This window comes from Girardinichthys multiradiatus, chromosome 4, assembly GCF_021462225.1.
Source record: "Girardinichthys multiradiatus isolate DD_20200921_A chromosome 4, DD_fGirMul_XY1, whole genome shotgun sequence".
NCBI lineage: Eukaryota > Metazoa > Chordata > Actinopteri > Cyprinodontiformes > Goodeidae > Girardinichthys > Girardinichthys multiradiatus.
The window spans coordinates 23,976,157-23,996,369 of NC_061797.1; the positions used below are offsets into that span (position 1 = coordinate 23,976,157).

Below are 20,213 nucleotides of genomic sequence, written 5' to 3' on the forward strand. Positions count from 1 at the left end.
TCATGAAAACCCAAAATTCCTATTTCACAAAATTAGCATATCATTAAAAGGGTCTCTAAACGAGCTATGAACCTAATCATCTGAATCAACGAGTTAACTCTAAACACCTGCAAAAGATTCCTGAGGCCTTTTAAACTCCCAGCCTGGTTCATCACTCAAAACCCCAATCATGGGTAAGACTGCCGACCTGACTGCTGTCCAGAAGGCCACTATTGACACCCTCAAGCAAGAGGGTAAGACACAGAAAGAAATTTCTGAACGAATAGGCTGTTCCCAGAGTGCTGTATCAAGGCACATCAGTGGGAAGTCTGTGGGAAGGAAAAAGTGTGGCAGAAAACGCTGCACAACGAGAAGAGGTGACTGGACCCTGAGGAAGATTGTGGAGAAGGGCCGATTCCAGACCTTGGGGGACCTGCGGAAGCAGTGGACTGAGTCTAGAGTAGAAACATCCAGAGCCACCGTGCACAGACGTGTGCAGGAAATGGGCTACAGGTGCCGCATTCCCCAGGTCAAGCCACTTTTGAACCAGAAACAGCGGCAAAAGCGCCTGACCTGGGCTACAGAGAAGCAGCACTGGACTGTTGCTCAGTGGTCCAAAGTACTTTTTTCGGATGAAAGCAAATTCTGCATGTCATTCGGAAATCAAAGTGCCAGAGTCTGGAGGAAGACTGGGGAGAAGGAAATGCCAAAATGCCAGAAGTCCAGTGTCAAGTACCCACAGTCAGTGATGGTCTGGGGTGCCGTGTCAGCTGCTGGTGTTGGTCCACTGTGTTTTATCAAGGGCAGGGTCAATGCAGCTAGATATCAGGAGATTTTGGAGCACTTCATGCTTCCATCTGCTGAAAAGCTTTATGGAGATGAAGATTTCATTTTTCAGCACGACTTGGCACCTGCTCACAGTGCCAAAACCACTGGTAAATGGTTTACTGACCATGGTATCACTGTGCTCAATTGGCCTGCCAACTCTCCTGACCTGAACCCCATAGAGAATCTGTGGGATATTGTGAAGAGAATGTTGAGAGACTCAAGACCCAACACTCTGGATGAGCTAAAGGCCGCTATCGAAGCATCCTGGGCCTCCATAAGACCTCAGCAGTGCCACAGGCTGATTGCCTCCATGCCACGCCGCATTGAAGCAGTCATTTCTGCAAAAGGATTCCCGACCAAGTATTGAGTGCATAACTGTACATGATTATTTGAAGGTTGACGTTTTTTGTATTGAAAACACTTTTCTTTTATTGGTCGGATGAAATATGCTAATTTTGTGAGATAGGAATTTTGGGTTTTCATGAGCTGTATGCCAAAATCATCCGTATTAAGACAATAAAAGACATGAAATATTTCAGTTAGTGTGCAATGAATCTAAAATATATGAATGTTAAATTTTCATCATGACATTATGGAAAATAATGAACTTTATCACAATATGCTAATATTTTGAGAAGGACCTGTATGTTTCTGCAGCCTGGTCTCTGTAAAATATGCAAGAGTTTCTGCATGGTTGTAGGATCTTGCCAACATTTTCATGCTAGTGTTCAAACTATTTTTGAGTCAGCTGCTCCCAAGCGTTCGCCCCAGCGTTTGACTCATCATCCTACAGTTTCACACCGAAGGCCAGTAGGTGCGAAGATTTGCTGATACGCTTGTTTTACTGCTGTCTATTTAAAATAAGCTTTTATTGTTTTCTATTGTTGTTACTTTACTAAGAATTAGTTTAGGTCATTTGTGTGTGGCCCTTATCCCTGTGCTGCACAACATAGATAACAAGCAATGTTCTCATGCATTATCTCCTCAAAACATCTATGTCCTTGTTCCTGATTTATGAACTTCTTTATCTATTTAGTGCCACTTTTTAAATGATAGTTTTATCTTAGAGCATCTATAGCTGACTGCACAATTTGTGCTAAACTTTGGCCTGCTGTTTCTGTGTTTGGTCGCAACGGGACCTGGAGGACATTCATAGACTGGAACAGATGATGAAATTTAGGTCAGATCTGCCTTTTGGCCAAACAGAGGCTAAAACATTTATTTCTGCTCCTAACAGTCCAAAGACAAACATATTAGGCTTCTGGCAATGTAATATTTTAAATAGATTTGATGCTCTCTGATTGCCCCATGATGGGTTGTCCAGGGTGTAGTCCACCTCTTTAGCACTCTGTTATAGATATATTAAGAAAAAATAACTATAAGGAAAAGTCATTTACAAGCCGGTATATCTACAAATATTTTAAAATAGAAACAAATTGCTAACCATTTATCGTCTAGTTGTATCTTATTATATAACATTAGAACTGCACAACAACTGTACGTGATGGGGTCTTTTCCTCCTCCATGTGCTCCAGTGACTGACCTCTTCCTCTACCTCTTTTAGGTTCCATCAACACATTATATTAATGATTTTTATAAACGTATTTTTATTTTTGTCAAGTAAATGAAGTGCTATTGATGAACAGACCTGATTTCAAGAAAATATGGAGCTACATAAATTTAATCTAAACGAAAGTCACTGTTGAGTCTAAATGCAACCCTGATTTAGACATGCAGTTTATATTTCATTTAGGTTTAGGCCAGACAAAAAAGCCTGGTCCAAAACTGGTGGAAGCTTAGAGTTAGACCTAAAATGTGTGAATTCCACCGAAAGTCTGTATATTATACAAAAGTGCCAGAAAGCAAATATCAAACTCAAAGACAACTCTATTTGATTCAGTAAGAATAAATTCCATATTTCTTTTCAATTTTGGTATTGCAGTACAATATGTGGGAAATACATTTGAGGGTGAAAAACTGAAAGAATAGTGGTGAAATATTTGCACAGTACTAGTGGGTGAAAATAATATACATATTTTTTTATCTAAAGATTTAACATTTGTGCATTTTAAACAATATGCATTCTCATAGTCACCAGAGACAAAGTTTTGTGTCTTTTCATAAAACTTAAATATCAGTTGTTTAGCTTCAAACATAATTATAAACCAGAACTACACTCTGATATTACAACCACCCATCATAATGCTTGAGAGTGGGTGCAGTGTACTTAGCTTAGAAAGTCTTACTTTGACTTCTGCAGCTCAGTCTTTGTCTTTTGTGACCATAACACGGTTTTTCCAAAGGTGATTTGCCTTGTTCAGGCTGGCAGCTGCAAATTTCAGTTGGACTTGTAGGTGTTCATTTTGGAGTAGGTGATTCTTTGTTACTCACCACCCTCTCAGTCTGTTGACCATGTCACTGGTACCATCATCTCGGAGTTCATGCTAGTTTTAAGTCTTGGTGGGTCTTCGGTTCTCCCTGAACATCCTGACCAGTTTCGCTTTATTGGAGGGGGACAATTATGGCCTACCGCTGTGCCTTGGCAAAGTGCAGGTACATCAACATTTAAAAAAAAATCACCTTTGCATGTTGAGCAGTCATTCCGCACTGGCAAAAGAAAGGTTCAAATAAATCAAAAACATCCCCATATTAATGTGACATTCATTGCTATGAGTGTATGTAAACCTTTGTTCACAGCTGTAGGACAGTTAGTGGAATTAAATGTTTTTTATTTTTATTTTGCTGAGAAATTGCTTCTGTAATTTTGCCATCATTTCTTCATTCAAAGTGCCTTGTTTGCATGCTATGTCTGCTGCACCAAACAGCAGATACATTTAGAAATGAGCTTTGAAGAAAGAGCAGAGTCATGATCAGCGCCGGACAGCTTGACCTCCAGCTGTCAAAATAAATACTCTGTAGACAGTCCAGGTTAAGTAAAATGTTGTAAAAGCGAGACAATATAAAGTTTCCAAACTCTTACCTAAAATGGCTTACGGGGGCCACTTTTTATAATGACACCCCAAATAAGTGGAAAAATAGCTGGAGTGCTACTGAGGAGGCGATGACACAAAAGGATGGTGCAGGTGAGGAGGGAAAACAACAAAAGCCTGCCATAGATTTTTCAAGGAAATACCACCATGAGAGATAGTGAATAACAGCAGCAAAGCAATGGAAGGTCCCGGTAGCGTGGGTGAGATGCTCCCTTGCCATTTTATCTTCTGTGGGTTTTGAAATAAAGGACCTGCCAGCTTGTGTTCTTTTCTTCAATGCCCATAGTTAATCTTGAGAGAGGTGAAGTCATTGAGATATAGATAAAAATTTAGATTGAGGGAAATTTCAGCAACATTTTTTATGTCCAGGGGGAAGTATATATTAAAGAAAAAAGTTAATAATAAAAAGGGAGTTTCTTAGAAAAAGTTTTAATAAGCCTGTGTTGGAGGCAAAATCTACTATTACAGTGTATTTCGAGTTTTATTGTTTGATCTTTTTTCTGAAAACAGGTATTAAAATAATCTCCACCTGAAAAATTAAAGATGAGAGCAAGATCCATAGCAAGAATAACTTATGCATGTATTATCGTGTTCAACAAACAGTACAAACACATGGATTACAATTTGTTAAGGTGTGCCTTAAAACCGACCCTTTCTTGCAGCAAGAAAGGGAGAACATTTACAAAACTTGAGGTTGTTTTTGAATGCTTATTGTGTTCTTGCTAACACATGATAAGCATCAACTAAATCAACAAGCTTTTTCTTCCAGATGGAGTTTTGTGTGTTGAGAGCAGTGACTCAGTGTATGTGCGCAGGTTGCTAGTTGCTTCAAAGAATGGTGAGACACCAGATTTAACAAGCCATGATAAAGTGTCCTGTTACATTCAAAGGGAAGGTTCAAACTCAAAATGAAAAAAATCTTTTTTTTCTCTACCTTGGACTGTTATTTATCCATCTGGAATGTTTTGGTGTTGCTGGACTCCCAAAATATTGGCCTTGTTATGTTTTCTCTAATAGAAGTGAATGCAGAACGGGATAGAAGAAAATATAGATATACAGTCCATGTCTGTTTTTTTTTTTCATAAATGTATTGGACAGATTACTGAAAGAAATTACTACTTTTCACATCCAAAAAAATCAGATTAGGAAGCTACAGACCCAGGCCCCCGGGTTTGCACGGCTCAAAATTAGAACCTCCCTACCAGGAGCCAGAGCCCCATCAAGGGCGAATATTCGTAAAGGAGATTGCATCCTTCGGTTTGGGAGTCAGGAATTCAGGCGTCTTGGTCTTTGGGTGATGATAATGGAGCGGTAGATAGATAGATGGTTCTGTGCCTTTTCAGCAGTGATGCCAGCACTGCTACTGTCTGTTGTGAAAGAGCTGAGCCGAAAAACCTCTCGATTTACCCGTCCAGTCTTCTTACAACCCAAACCTATGGTCAGAGATATCAATGAAAATTGAAAGAATGAGATCTCAGATACAAGCAACTGAAATTAGGTACATCAAAAGGGAGGACTCAGCCTTGGAAATGGGGTCAAGACCTTCATCATTCAGGGGGACTTTTTGCACAACATATGGTGGTGGCTTGTACTAGAACCCCTGGTTCTCTACATCAAAAGTAGTCATTTGAGGTGGTTGAGGCAACCAATGCCTCCTGGGATCACACCTTGAAATCACCAAGTAGCTGGAGACTGACTGTTATCCCACAACCTGATCTCAGATAAGCGGCAGTGGATGGATGTATGGATGGATGAATACACTACTTTTGATTAAAATAGCCCAGCTGTCCGTATTAATCCCTATGAATTTACAGATAGCACCAAATTTAGGTATGGTTGTCCTTAATAAAAGTGTCCACACTTTCATTATTTGTTTGCTATTCTGGTTATTCTATCTTCTTATTATGTCAACTACTACAATAAACCTCGAGACTATGTTGCATTCCCAGCTGTAGTTCTGTGTCCCTTTTCTCCTCCTACATCAGGTTTTCAAAGTTATCTTCTAAATTGTCTTCTAAAACCAGAGCAATTAAATACCTAGGAAAAGAGGGTGATGCTTTTCACCTGCAATGTTACAAATTAGCAGTTTAACATCTTTGTGCATCAGCGATTCTCACCTGGTGGCCAAGGTGGCAAATCCTACTTTCAAGTTGATTCCATTCACGAAAACACCCATGTCTGAATCAGATCAAATAAGGTGCAATGAGCTTGTGCTCTGATAGGCTTTGTTACAAATGATCACCATATCAGACTGTATAATTGAGAAATTATTTTACATGTTGATGTGTGATAGGCACCAGCACCCTCTAAAGGTTCTTGATTTGTTCATCTGGTAGAGTCTGTAGTAGGCTGTTTATTTTAACATCAGACCTGCTAACTCTTGTAGATTCTTGTCGATTATTGTTTTAAAGTGTCCCTTTACACTGACGACCAGAAGGGTCATCAGTACTCTTCCTCTACTGGAACACCCAACTTCTTTTTTTGAACAATTAAAGAAGTTTAGGGGTTATTCACATCCTTCAAGCTGCCATTCAGAGCTGACTGACAACTTGCAGCAACACTTAGGGGAGGGGCATTTATAACTGGTCAGATAAACCCCCTCTGTCTGGTATCTGATTAAAATGAAACTTACACTGGAGGATTAGGATAATGGATTTTAGAGATCTAACAGACATAGCAGATGGAACTAAGGCCATGGGACTAACCCAGAACTCAATGAAGGGGTTAAACTACCTACTGGAGGTGGGTGGAGATGCTCCAGAGACCTGTGCAAATTTGCTTTTGACTATGGCTACCGAGGCTTTAAAACAAATTGTTTGATGAGAGAATGAGATAAGAAACAACGCATTCAAATAAAATGTGATCTAGTTTATACCTGCAAATATGAATTAGTCTAATCCACACACACTCACTTAGAATATTATACTCTCTTTAAGCAGACAGATTTATGCCAAGCTCCATGAAGTTAAAAGCATAACAATGCAAAGAACTAATTATTTTTCTTTTGTGAATCCTCCAGTGGTCGTGTGAAACCGCTGCTCGGCCGGTTCAGTGAGCTCGAAACATTGCTGTCTAACATGAACATTAAGCCAGGCAGCATTGATGCTGTCCTGTTGGATGCAGGCTGTTCCTCCATGCAGATGGATCAGGCAGAGAGAGGCTTCTCCTTGAGCAAGGACGGGCCCTTGGATATGAGAATGGATGGAGAGAGGTAGGATGTTTGAATGAACTTATGTTAAATCTATAGATAATACTTTATTTATCCTACATTTGATTTAAAAACAGAATTTACTGAATAACATCTAAAACAGAAACAAATGACTTTTAAAGTATATATTATATACATAAACATGTTTTCACTTCACGTACAGTATATGCCAGTATCTCTCTGTAAACAGTCACAATTTAAGATTTTCATCAGCAAAAATGGAGAATATTCAGTTACTGTTTAAATAGGGGTAAGGATGGCACACTGTTGCCTCTTTAAAAATGAATATATTGCATTTTGTTCAGTGGATGTTTCAAATCCAACTCATTACATAAACTTATAAGAAATAGAAATTGAACAATTTGTACTTGCCTGGTAATGTCTTAAGTTTTTCATTTCCTGCTAAATTATAAAAGATGCTTCTGAGTCATCATAAACTCTATTGAAGATTGATGTACTGATTACTTCCTTGATGGTGTTTCAGATCTAAAAGTCATAAAGCAGCTGATGTAGGTTGACAACTGCTCAGCAGTTTTTGTTTGAGGTAGAGGGGAAGTTCTCTGTGGAACGCACCTAAATTTTGAAGTGGAATAAACAGATCATTGTTTTTACATATAACATGGACAGTGCCATATAGATGCCATTCATTAGCCACTGGCACTTTAGGTTCTGGAAGCATTCACCAGCCACTTTATTAAATACACCTTGCTAGGACTGGGTTAGGACCATCTTTTGCATTCAGAAATGCATTAATTCTTTGTGGAATCGATTCAAAAAGGTATTGGTCAAATTCTTCTGATACTTTTGTCCAAATTGGCATGATGGCATCACTTACTTGCTGTAGATTTGTTGGCATCACATCCATAAAAAGATTCTCCTGTTTTACAACGTCCCAAAGGTGCTCTATTGGATTGAGATCCGGTGATTTTGGAGGTCATTGGAGTACAGTGAATTCATTATAACCTTAAAAACAAACTGAGAATAATCAAGCTTTGTGACATGGTGCATTATCCTGCTGCAAGAAGCCATCAGTAGATGGGCATACTGTGGTCATGATAGGATAGACATGGTTAGCAACAATATTCAGGTTAACGGTGGCATTTAAAATGATGTACAGTGGATACTGAGAGGCCTAAAGTGTGCCTAGAAAATATCCCCCACACTATTCCACCACTGCCATCAGCATGAACTGTCCACGGCAGGATAGATTCATGTTTTCATGTCATTTTACATCAAATTCTGACCCTAACATTTAAAGGCAGCTGTAATCAAGGCTCATCTTACAAGGCAACTTTTTCCCAATCTGTTATTGTCCCGTTTTTGTGAGCCAGTGGGATTTTTAGCCTCAGTTTCCTGTTTTTCTCTGACAGGGATGTGAGTGGTACTAAGAGTGCAACTTGAGTTTGGGATCTCTCAAGTTGCACTTTAGTCACAAAAGTAAAAGACTTCAGACTCAACTAAGACTTGTGCCCTAAAGACTAGACTTGACTTGGAATCGTGATCTGAGACTCGAGTCTTATTAGCAGTTTTTATTTTGTGTAATGAAAAGAGAAAGATAGGCGTTTTGTGAACTGCAGACTGTAGCCCTGACAGGTGGTGAGCTTCTGTGCATGATTTACTATGAAAGGATGTGCTTGATTATCACTCATAGATTATTATTATTATGGGATTATAGGCTGTTAATGGCTCATGACAATCTGTTCATGTTAACTGTAGCTTTACAATAATGACCACATGAATGCCCTTGCAAGGCTAGATTAAATGACTTTGGATCATTTAGGAAACAAAAAAAAACATAACATACCTTATACATTCTCAAGCAGCTAAGTTAGTTGCAACATCCCAGTAGGACAATCCCAGTAGATCAGCATTTTCTGAAATACTCAGACAGTATTACACCAACAACTTTGCCACTTAAAAAGTCCCTGAGATACTGTTTTCTCCCCATTTTGATGGTCAGTCAGTTTGAGCTTCTGCAAGTTGTTTAACCACATCTAGATGCCTCAATGTATTAAGTGGCTGCAATGCGGCTGGCTAATTCACAATTTGTTTTTCAACATACTATGGGGTAAGAACGCTGTCAAAAACAATGTGTATGTAAAGACGGAAATGTGTGCATTTTAGTCAATAGTTGTGCATAAGTAAAATCCAAAAGAGGTATTGTATATTTTCTCTGTAAGAATACAAAATAAAATGTTACAGCTTCAAGAAATTACAAACACAAAGTTCAAGTTTACAGTTGTGGTTTATTCTTTATGAATACAATATGCTATAACAGTTTGTGAATACGATTTCTTGTCTTTGAGAATACGAATTTACATCAGCGACTTGGCGTCACGTGATCTCAGGCTGGTTAGTGGAGCACAGTTAGTCGATTTACGTTGCACATGCGCTGTCACACTCCTCACCGCCAGTAAACGTAGTGCCGGAATGGGAGGTAATTCAGTCTAAAAGGAATATTAGGAACAGAGGGGAGATAGGGAGGAAATCAAGAGTATTATAAATAAAACATTGTTCTTATTTTTATGAAATACAAAACTAAAACATAGAATATAGTGGGTGGAGTTATACAATGATGTACAGTATGTGGCAGTATGCACCTCTAAATTTGTTGCTTGAAGCTGTAACATTTTATTTTGTATTCTTACAGAGAAAATATACAATACCTCTTTTGGATTTTACATATGCACAACTATTGACTAAAATGCACACATTTCCGTCTTTACATACACATTGTTTTTGACAGCGTTCTTACCCCATACTCAACCAATTAAAAAGGTGTGCCTACAAAATTGGCAGGGAGTGTATACTGACCATAGAGGTTGCCAGCTGGAAATGTATTTGTATAGGTTTACCTTCAATGGTTGTTTTATTCAAACATTTTTCCCACAGACCATTATGTGGTTCTCTATTTGTGTACTGAAATTTGCAATATATCTGAATACATTTGGTATTAGTAAATCAAAAAATAGCCACGATATATGATGGGGTTTAGGCGATAAATTGTGATGACCTCACTTTCTCAGTCATGTGGTCCACCTCGAGGTACGGGTAAGCCAAAATATATACATACCTCTTGCAGATTTAGATTTAAAATTATTTTCGTTCAGTCAGGAAGTTTGTACCTGATACTAAATGAGACAGGTATCTCTCCAAAGATAATGAAACAATGTGAAGGATCATCAGTTAAATAAATGTATCTGTTTTTACTTTTTATTTAAAAAAATGCCATTTCAAAATATTTGACACTATACTCAATAATCAGTAGAAAAGTCTGTATTTGGCATTATAGCACTGAAAACCTTCCTTTTACCACTGACCAGCATTTTATATATCTCTTTAGTGATGAGCCTCAAGTCTTTGAGGTTAGAAGGCCTCCTTACCATCACCCTGATCATTAGTTTCCTCCACAGATTCAAGTTTGGACTGCGACTCAAGCATTTCATTTGATACAACTTCCACTTTGATAAAACAACTTGGCAACATTTTAAAATTACTTTAAACCTAAATCTGCATGTGGTTATGAATAATTTGGGCCTTAACTGAATTTTCAGTGGTGAGAATTCAAGCATATCTTAACCCAAACATCTGCTAATTTTTCAGACATCCTCTGATCTTTCTGTGTGAAACAGCCTTATTGGATGTTCAAACAAAAATTTGACATAAATAGCCACAGGTGGTGTCCCACCTCCTACCATCAGCATTTTAATTATTTATCTTTTTTACGAAAATAATGAAAATCAAATTGTATCCCTACAGTAACTGACTTATTTTAGTGTGTTACCTTATGATTAAAATATGGACACATGTAGAATGCTCCTAATAATTACTAATTGAATTATGAAAGATAAGGATTCCTGAGGTATAAATTTAAGTTAATATTTCACAGTATGCTTTCAAGCTTAAGTATATATGCAGTACACACAAATGGACAGTGTATCTGCAAGAATATAGCGTAATATGCTTAGAAATGCATTTACTTTATTTTTCAACATTTGTATAATCTGCAAATGAATCTCATAACTTATCCTCATCATACGCTGTTGCAAAAGCTGTATTTCCCTTTTTTTCCTGCCTCACAATTATTTTGTTCACAATTGTCATCCATACAGGCTTTCAGCTGTATCTCAGAGTTGTCAGGATTCGCCTCTGTCAGCAAGGACATGACGTCAAGCAGCTTAATTGGGCTTCTTTTTGTGCGTAGGTACCCTGACATGCCCTGCGCTGCTGACGTTGTGAATACCTTAGATCAACAGGCTCTTGCATCCATCCTCACTGCATATGGGGAAGAAAGACACTCTAGGAAAATAGCTTCAGCCATTGTGGAGGCGCGTCGTGTCAACCCCATCACCCGGACACAGCAGCTGGCCAGTGTGGTTGCAGGTAGCGAAACTCTACCCTGATTAATTCCCCACAGCATTCTTGGGGCTGTAAGATAAAATAAAACAAAAGTGGAGTTATTAAGGTTGTCACCCGGAGGGACACGTGTCTCCAAAAATTATACTGACTGTGGTCTCAGCTGTCATCCTTTTTCCTTTTGCTTCAGTTTTAGGTGCCTTAGTCCACACCTTCTTTTCAGAGAAAGATGAGGCAGAGATGGGGGTGACTGGAACAAAATGTGGCTAATGCCTTGAAAACAGTATCTCATATGCAGTCGCCCATCTCTCTCCCTCCACACTCTGCTTCCTTGTTCCCTTTTCCCCTCCTTTTTTTTTGACTCACAGACATACACCTGACAAACATCCAAACACCCACGTGTCCCCACACATTCGTGTGTACAAAACGGCTTAGCTATTTGTCTTCACTGATTGTTTTTATTTTTTCCCTTTTAGCCTTATGAATTTGAGATGCGAGATGTCGTTTGCAGCAGTTATTGAACAGAGCGGCGTATGCGTCAGTGTCACCCTGGGAGAACAGGTGTGAGTAAGAGCAGCTGTTTGATCTCTTTTCAAGAGCGAGGCGAGTTAACATCGATGTTTATTTGAAACAATCCAAGACATCCTGACTTAAGAAGAAAGTTTGAAGTTGAGCTTTTTGACCACCTGTAACAGTGATGCTTTCAGGTCGATATCACAACCACACAACAAATCAGGAAGTTGAGTCTGGTCGAGTCTGTATATATGGGGTTTTGGTATCACTTTCCATGGGAGAGCAGAATAACATTACCATCGTTTATTCAATAAGTGGGTGCTCTTCTGATTCCGAGCATATAATTGTGAACTTAAAGTTCAAATTAACACACTTTTCAGATTTCCTCTATATATTCATATACAACCCCATTTTACTCTGATATTCCTATATAAAATCCAGGGCAAGACTTTGCATTAAGAAGAGATCTAATTAGTAAATCGACCACCTGTTAATTTGCAAAATCCCGAACTCACCAAGACATGGCTGTCCACGTAAACTGACCAGTTGGATATTTTTTTTCACTCATTTCAGAAAGTGAAACTCATATGCAGTATTATATAGATTTATTAAACCAATAGAGTGAAATATTTCAAGCCTTTGTTTCTTCTTATTTTGATAAATATGGCTTACAGATAATGAAAACCCAAATATTTAGTGTCTCAGAAGATTAGGATGTTGTGAAAATGTTAAATACTAGAAACTCATGGTGCCCCACCCCAATTAGCTAATTAACTCAAAACACCTGCAAAGATTTCCTGAGCCTCTGAATGGTCTCTCAGTCTAGGTCTCTAGGTGACACAATCATGGGGAAGACTGCTGACGTGACAGATGTCCAGAAGACAGTCATTGACACCCTCCACAAGGAGCTTAAGCCACAAAAGGTAATTGTTAAACACGCAGGATGTTCACAGAGTGCTATAGGTACAAAATCTATTCAAGTAGCTTCAGAAGGAATGGACTGAGGCATGAGTCAGCGTATCAAAAGCCACTATGCTCAGGCGAATCCTACATATGGGCTACAAGCATCTTACCTGGGCTAAAGAGAAAATGAACTGGATTGTTACTCAATGGTCCAAACTACTCTCTTCAGATGAAAGTAAAGTTTGTATTTCATTTGGAAATCAAGTTCCCAAAGTCTGGAGGAAGAGTGGAGAGGCACAGAATCCACGTTGCTTGAAGTCCAGTGTGAAGTTCCCACAGTCAGGGATGGTTTGGGGTGCCATGTCATCTGCTGGTGTTGGTCCACTGTATTTTCTGAAGTCCTCAGTCCGTGCAACCATCTACCAGGAGCACCTTCTGCTTCCCTCTGCTGACAAGCTATATAGAGTTTCTTTTTCCAGCAGGACTTGACACTTGCCCAAACTGCCAAAGGTACAAAACACTACTTTAGACCATGGTTTTACTTTGCTTGATTGACCAGAAAACCTCCCTGACCTGAACCCCATTGTCAAGAGGAAGATGAGAGAAACCAGGCCCAAGAATGCAGATGACCTGAAGGCCACTATCAAAGCAACCTGGACTTTCATTACACCTCAGCAGAATCACATGCTAATAGGCTCCATTTAACATCGTATTGATGCAGTAATTCATGCAAAAGAACGCCCAACCAAGTCATGAAATCATTTTTTATTGATCTGATATTTTATTTTTATGAGTCACTTGGTTTTCATTATCTGTAAGCCATATTCATCAATATTACAAGAAATAAAGGCTTGGAATATTTCACTACATGTGAAATGAAATTATATAAGTTTCACCTTCTGAAATGAGAGACATTTTCACAGTATTCAAATTGTTTGAGAAACTGTTGATTTTGGAGTACTGTTCACCAATACTAGCTAAAATGTTAGTTCACACAAAAATAAAGCAATTAATAGATGTTACATTTTTCACTGTTTACAAAGTCTGATCTTCCCGGAAAAAAAGTTAATTTGTTACTCATTTCTGCTGTGATTTCAGCTTTGTTGCAATGAATGACAACCAGTTACAGAAAATGTGTGAAGTGAGAAAATATCTAGGTTTTTATTAAGTTCAGGTGAAAAAGCTTCTCCCCTGAAATTACAGATCTTGATCTACTCTGTGGTTGGAACATTTTCCTGAAGGTTGCTTACAGAACCATGTGTGAAAACAAAAGCCATAAACTTTCAGCTCTACTGCATATCACGAGGTTTTAGTTTTTAAATTGACCTTTTAACATGGGCAGAAAAGGCAGGCAAATTACTTGATCCCGTAAGCAAGAGGAAAATACTGGCAACAAGACCTGTGGTTTGTCTTGAAAATATCTCTGGCTGTGTTTGAATCGTTTAAAAAATGCACACTAAAACCTTCACTGCCAGAGCAAAACTGTTAAACATGTCCAAGTTGTAATTGTAAATTACAACATAAATGTGTGGTGTGATTTTTGTCAGGTTCAAAGTGCATGAACAAGTGAATATTATGAGCACAGCATCAGTTTACGGCAGTCGTTTGCATTCTGGCAACAACATTGTTCATATTGTTGCCAGAATGCACACTTTGTTCAATTTATTTTGTAAAAAAAGACAACCTTGTTAAGTTAAAAATTCTTATAAAGTATTAATGACGCTTTTGAACGTGCTCATTCCAACATAATAAAGTGAACAGGTGAATGCAGACTCTAGGCTTTCTTGTTTTATTGTCTTTATAAATTCTTATTTAAGCTTTGACCTTCAGCATAACATGCTGATGCTGAAAAGCTGTTTTACATTTAGTTTTTAGACGGTTAATCATTCCAGTGCTTGCAGGAAAGCGATTCCAGACTTCATGGGGTTCCCAATGATTTATCTGCAGTATAAGTTCTGTCAGTCAAACCTTTGGACATGTCCATTAGCTTTCAATCAGGCAGTTGTTTCTAAAGAATTGACTGGCACTGTAGTTTTTTTATGTTTTGTTTTCTCCATTGAGCAACATGAATTTAAAGGATCAATGTCATGTTCGAAATAATTTAAGATCAAAACATCTTGCCAAGTTTCTAGCTGTAGATTTTAAATATAGTTATTTTGAATCATGGATGATACTGTGGCACAATAAAGCTAGACAAAAAAAACAAAACACTTTCTTTATGTGTAATGAAGCATAACTCTACCTTATACTAACACCATCAGAGCATGTCAATAAGAAGAAAACTGAGCAAATTAGAAAATATGGTTATTCTCTACAGAACCAGCAGCTAATGTCAAGGGAGTGATGAATGAAATACATACAGACACACTGGTGCCAAAGCCTCCAGCAGAGACACAACAGCAATGAGCTGATGGTATTGACCTGCGTATGTCCTCCACACATTTCAGACCAGTAGCTTTTTTACTCTGTTATTTCTAAGATATAGACTGTGCGTTGTTCTTTGTTTAAGTTATTCTGTGCAAGCAAGCACAAGGGCTGTAATATACAGTAGGTTGACACTCAAGGGTTAAATGTAGTTGATTTTGAGCTTTTCATGATTTCTTTGAAGTGTTTTTTTTTTTTCCCAGCGTGTAAAAGAAGGGGTTTAAATATAATCATACAACAAACAACCTTAATGGTTTTTGTAAACAAGAGTTTGGTGCACATGTTTTAATTGAATGTTTTTTTATTTATTTATTAGAATCTGTGCAGAGTCAAAATTAATTATGCAGGCTCAAATATACACATGCACCTCTACCAAAATTCGAATAAATGTCCTTTAACAGGTTGTATTCATTAATAAATTCCACACATAATTCCTACTAGATATTTTACCATACTTCTTAACAGAAATGTTGGAGCTCATTTATACCAGTTGGTTTCCTATCATGGATGCAAATAATTCAAATAATTTTGAGATCTGGGTAATTCCATAAAGCCTCATGTTAGCCTGCTTTATCCATTCTAAAATCAGGTTTGATGGTTATTTTGGATTTGTTTACACTGTTCGAAGGGGACACATAACTGTGTCTAAGTATGAACCTGCTAATTTTTGATTTGAGGTGAATTGGAAGGTAGTCCTGCATTATTCCATCCATGTTGTGCAATGCACCAGTATAACTAGCACCAAAACAGACCCACAGAGATACATGGAGGGCAGACAACCATCCACATATACATGTATACCTAAGGGCAACTTAGAGAGACTAAGTAACCAAGCAGTTTTGTTTTAACAGGAGAGAAACCACACATGCAAAGGAAGAACATGCAAACTCGAACCAAAGATTTGTACATGGAGAGCTTGTTTTAGGTCACCCGACAGCATCTCGATGAGATCAAAATCTGGGATTTAACTTTGCCGAGGACTTTCAATTCCTTAACTCTTACCCAGTCCTTGGCAGATTTACTCACATGTTTTGGGTCATTGTCATGTTGTCTGATGGGGAGCTGGCCAGGTCCTGCTGCAGCATAGTATCCCAAAACAATGACACATGTTTAACAGTTTTTTCCTGGAATGCTGAATCTGATTTATGCCAAATTCCTGCTTTATTTTTACCAGCTCGGTTTCTATCAATATATGTTCATTAAAAAATACATACTTTTAAACATTGCATTTCTCTTTTCCTAATTTAATAATTTTGTTCAGAGCAAACTTTCAACCAATAATTTTGTTTAAAGATGGAAATAAAAAAAATCAAATTAGTACATATATTACTGTATCATTTATGAGAACGTTCATTTCTGTGGCTTGCTCCAACCATAAAATATACCAACTATCCATAAGTCTAAACCTGTACAAACAGACCAGTATGAGGTATATTCTGTAGTCCTGCGTTACACACTCAGTGTTTTGGTTCACCCTTAACTAGCAGATTTCCTCTTTTTGTAATCTCTTCTGCCCTCCATGGAGCTGCCTGCAGGACCTTTGAAAGGTGAATTAGCGAAAGAGTGCATGGCTTGGTTGAGCCAGACCAGAGCTGGTCCTTGCTGTGCAGGCATTGTATTGATTGCAGCGTGAGTCACACCTTGGGCTGTTTAGTGCAGGAGGAGAGAAATGCCACATCACTCACTTCTGTTTATTGCGCTCTCTTTGGATCTGTGTAAGTGCCTAATTGTTCTTTTGTTGTCTATGTGTAGCGGTCATGAATTGGTCAGGTTTAACTTTACTAATTTCTAATTAACTTTATTTTTGACTCCAAAACGTACATAAAAACATTTCCTTACCTATGCTGTGAAGGTTTTCTGCTGCAAAATTCTTCACATCTTTACATTGTTTTTTATTTCTTGCGAACAGGAGGAAAAATTATATTATTCTACAGTTTAACTTGAATGTGTCAGTGACACATAATTAGTGACACATAAGCCATAACAACACCATCTCCACCCTCCATCTGCTCCACACAGTGCCTCTGATGGACCTGCCACTGAGTCCAACTGCAGCTCCCTCTTCACTCCTAACTTTGGCTTGTTTATATCCTTTAATAAGCTGTGTTTTTATTGCTGTGACGTATTTTCTCTGAACTGATCAGTCTTGTGTTAATGATATAAATCAAGCTGTTATTTGTGATGTTTTTTTAGGCAGAGAATGGTGTACGTACAGTCCTAAGCAGAAGTATTTACCCATCTGTCATTTCTTTATATTTTGTTTCAAAAGAGCCCGATTGTCTTGTAATTTCTTTAAATGCTCTAGAGAAATAGTTTCCATGCCTCCCCGAAGGTCTTTCAAAGCTTTCTTTGGACATAAACCCATTTTTTTAATTACAAGTCTCTGCAGATCAATCAAATCTTCTCTTTCCTGTGTTTTGGCCACTTACCAATAGCCTTTGAATGATTTAAGCACAAACAAGGCTCCTTAATTTAAAGAATAAAATAATGTGCCAACATATAACAGCCAAATAAGCAAATTGGGATCTTTAGGCACTGTACTACATAAAGCCTTTTTGTTCTACTGTCTTTAGTTGAATCTACAAAAAATAAATAATAATAAAATAAATAATAAATAATTAAAGGGCATATATCATAATTTATGAAACTTTTCCCGTTTTTGTTGTGTTTGGGCTTGTTGCTCAAGGCAACCAAAAGCACAGCCAAATGTTGCAGAAGAATGATGTTATGTCTAGAAGACCGAACTCAGGGCTTAACGCAATGGCCTCACAAGAGGAAAGTAGTGACAACAAAGTTTGCTTTGGAAACATAATAAACCGGCACCCTGTGGAGGGTTTTTGAAGCAGTGTGTGATAAGCCCAGTCTGCTTGAAATTCACAACTGTAATGAAAAACTGCTTGTGATTAAAATATATATATTCAGGCAGCTTTCAGGTAAATGTAATTTCTGATGCAGTTTGATCAGCAATGTTACTCTAGCTACGCATGAGCACTCCCATTTTATTTGTGGGTCGTGCTGCAATTGTGCCAGTCTTCACTTCTGTCTAATGTTACTCATCTGCTGTAAAATACTTGTCTACTTTCAGACGGCTGCTGCATTTAAACGCTCTCTCCTTCATTTAGTTAAGACCCACGAAAAAAGAGCCACACGTTTAGCTAATTATGTTTAGAAAAACATACAGAAAGAACATTTGAGAAAGATGTTGCTGACTTATTTTATAACATCTTCAGCAGATTATTTGTACTGACAGGGGACACATAAAACAAGAAAGGAAAACCTCATGCTCACAAACAACACCTGCAATTGCCTTAGTGGTCTGGCTGTTTACTCTCAACTGATGGCATAAACAATGTTATGTACCCAATACTCAAATTTATGTTGTTCCTTTTCTTAAATTCAGGAATTTTGATGGGTCAGGAGAAAACCAGCATGTTTACTTTCATGATGCTCACCCTTTTTTCATAAAGACATAAAGGATCTTTATAGAAAAAGTGCTTACTATATTTAAAAAAGCACTACTGACATACATCTTGCTTTGTTTTTTTAGGAGCATTTCCTGCTGCCATAATCTACGCACGTAAAGACCGTCTTCACCGTCCTGCACACGTTGCAACTAAGACGTTCCAGGCCCTGCGCATCTTTGTGAACGATGAGCTCAATGAACTGCATGCCGGGCTGTGCGCAGCCCAGTCGGCGCTGAAGCCTGGAGGACGACTATGCGTGATTACGTTTCATTCGTTGGAGGACAGACTGGTCAAACATTTCCTGCAGGGACATGACTTATCTAATTTGGATCAATACCACTTTAGCCAAAACAAGCGAGGTAGCAGGAAGGAGAAACTGGTGGACGAGAAAAGAGAATGTAATAAAAGTGCTCACTGGTTTCCTGTACAAAGAAAAGTTGTCACCCCAGAAAAAGACGATGTAAGAGAGAATCCTCGTGGACGCTCTGCAAAACTCCGGATAGCTCTACGGCGGTAATTTGGTTTTATAAGGAAAACATCTTTCTTTTTTACAATGAACACAATACTGCACAAATATCTGAGTTTGTTGCCCAGTGAAGCAATGAGGTGAATTGTTTTTGAACTGAAATGTGTTACAGCTTTTGGACCTTTTGGCAAAAGAAAGAAAGGTGCCCTAACCCAGTTTGTACTCACATTAAGGGAGAGCTCATGCCACATGTTTGTAACCTTGGTACAGTTTTTAATAAAATGAATAAAAACCAAAATCCCATCAGTTTAAAAGGCATTTAACTGTATTTCACCATCAGTTCATTGTGTTTATATGTTTATTTGAAAAACTGTTTTTGCTACAAGTTAATTGCAAATTTTTTCCTGTTAATCTCTATCCTACTAATTGTACAGCATTCAGCAGGCTTTCTGCAGAAGATACATCTTTTCACCTGAGAGTGCATCACTTCACAAATGTCTGCAGTGTCTTTATCAGCAAAAATGAGTATGGGCTTTTCCACTAAAGACGTCCAAAGTGGACCAGGGCTGGTGCCAGAAACAGTTTTTTACTCATTCTATAAAAGAAAACGGCAAAGAACTTGTTTAGTTTTCCACAGCAAGGGAGCCACATCAGAGCCTCGCCAATACATCACCTGAAGCAAAAGGATAACAGTGAAGGGAGACCGTTTAAACAAATCACAGCATTTTGCTTTTCATACAGATGTCTTTATACCACTAATCAAGAATGCTGACTGGTATTTCTGACAACTGATCGGTTCGTCTAAACAGCATTGCAAACTGTTTTAATCATTATATTTAACACTATTTTGTGATTTTAAAACACCCAACAACCTTAATAAACGTAGTCGCAAACTTCATTTATAAATTTAGCTTAAACAACTACTGTGACCACTGTTTGACGGATAAATAAGCCGTAAGTTTGTGTTATTAAAACGTTCTTATTAAAGCTCAGCTTTTTATTTAATTAAGAGGACTGAATGTTCTCTTAACTCTGAATTTGTCAACATGGAGGTTACAACTTTTTAGTTTTTTGGTCTTCTC

General features: G+C 38.0%; 1 protein-coding gene across 1 annotated transcript in view; it reads left to right on the forward strand.

The window, feature by feature from the left end:
- Positions 1–19,437, forward strand: part of mettl15 (methyltransferase like 15) — a 64,237-nt gene extending 44,800 nt beyond the window's left edge. Inside the window, exons 4-6 of the mRNA XM_047363501.1 lie at positions 6,817–7,008; positions 11,210–11,388; positions 18,749–19,437. Coding sequence (XP_047219457.1) covers positions 6,817–7,008; positions 11,210–11,388; positions 18,749–19,182 — 805 coding nt within the window. The 3' untranslated portion in view covers positions 19,183–19,437. The remainder of the gene's footprint in view (positions 1–6,816; positions 7,009–11,209; positions 11,389–18,748) is intronic.
- Positions 19,438–20,213: the final 776 nt, after the last annotated feature.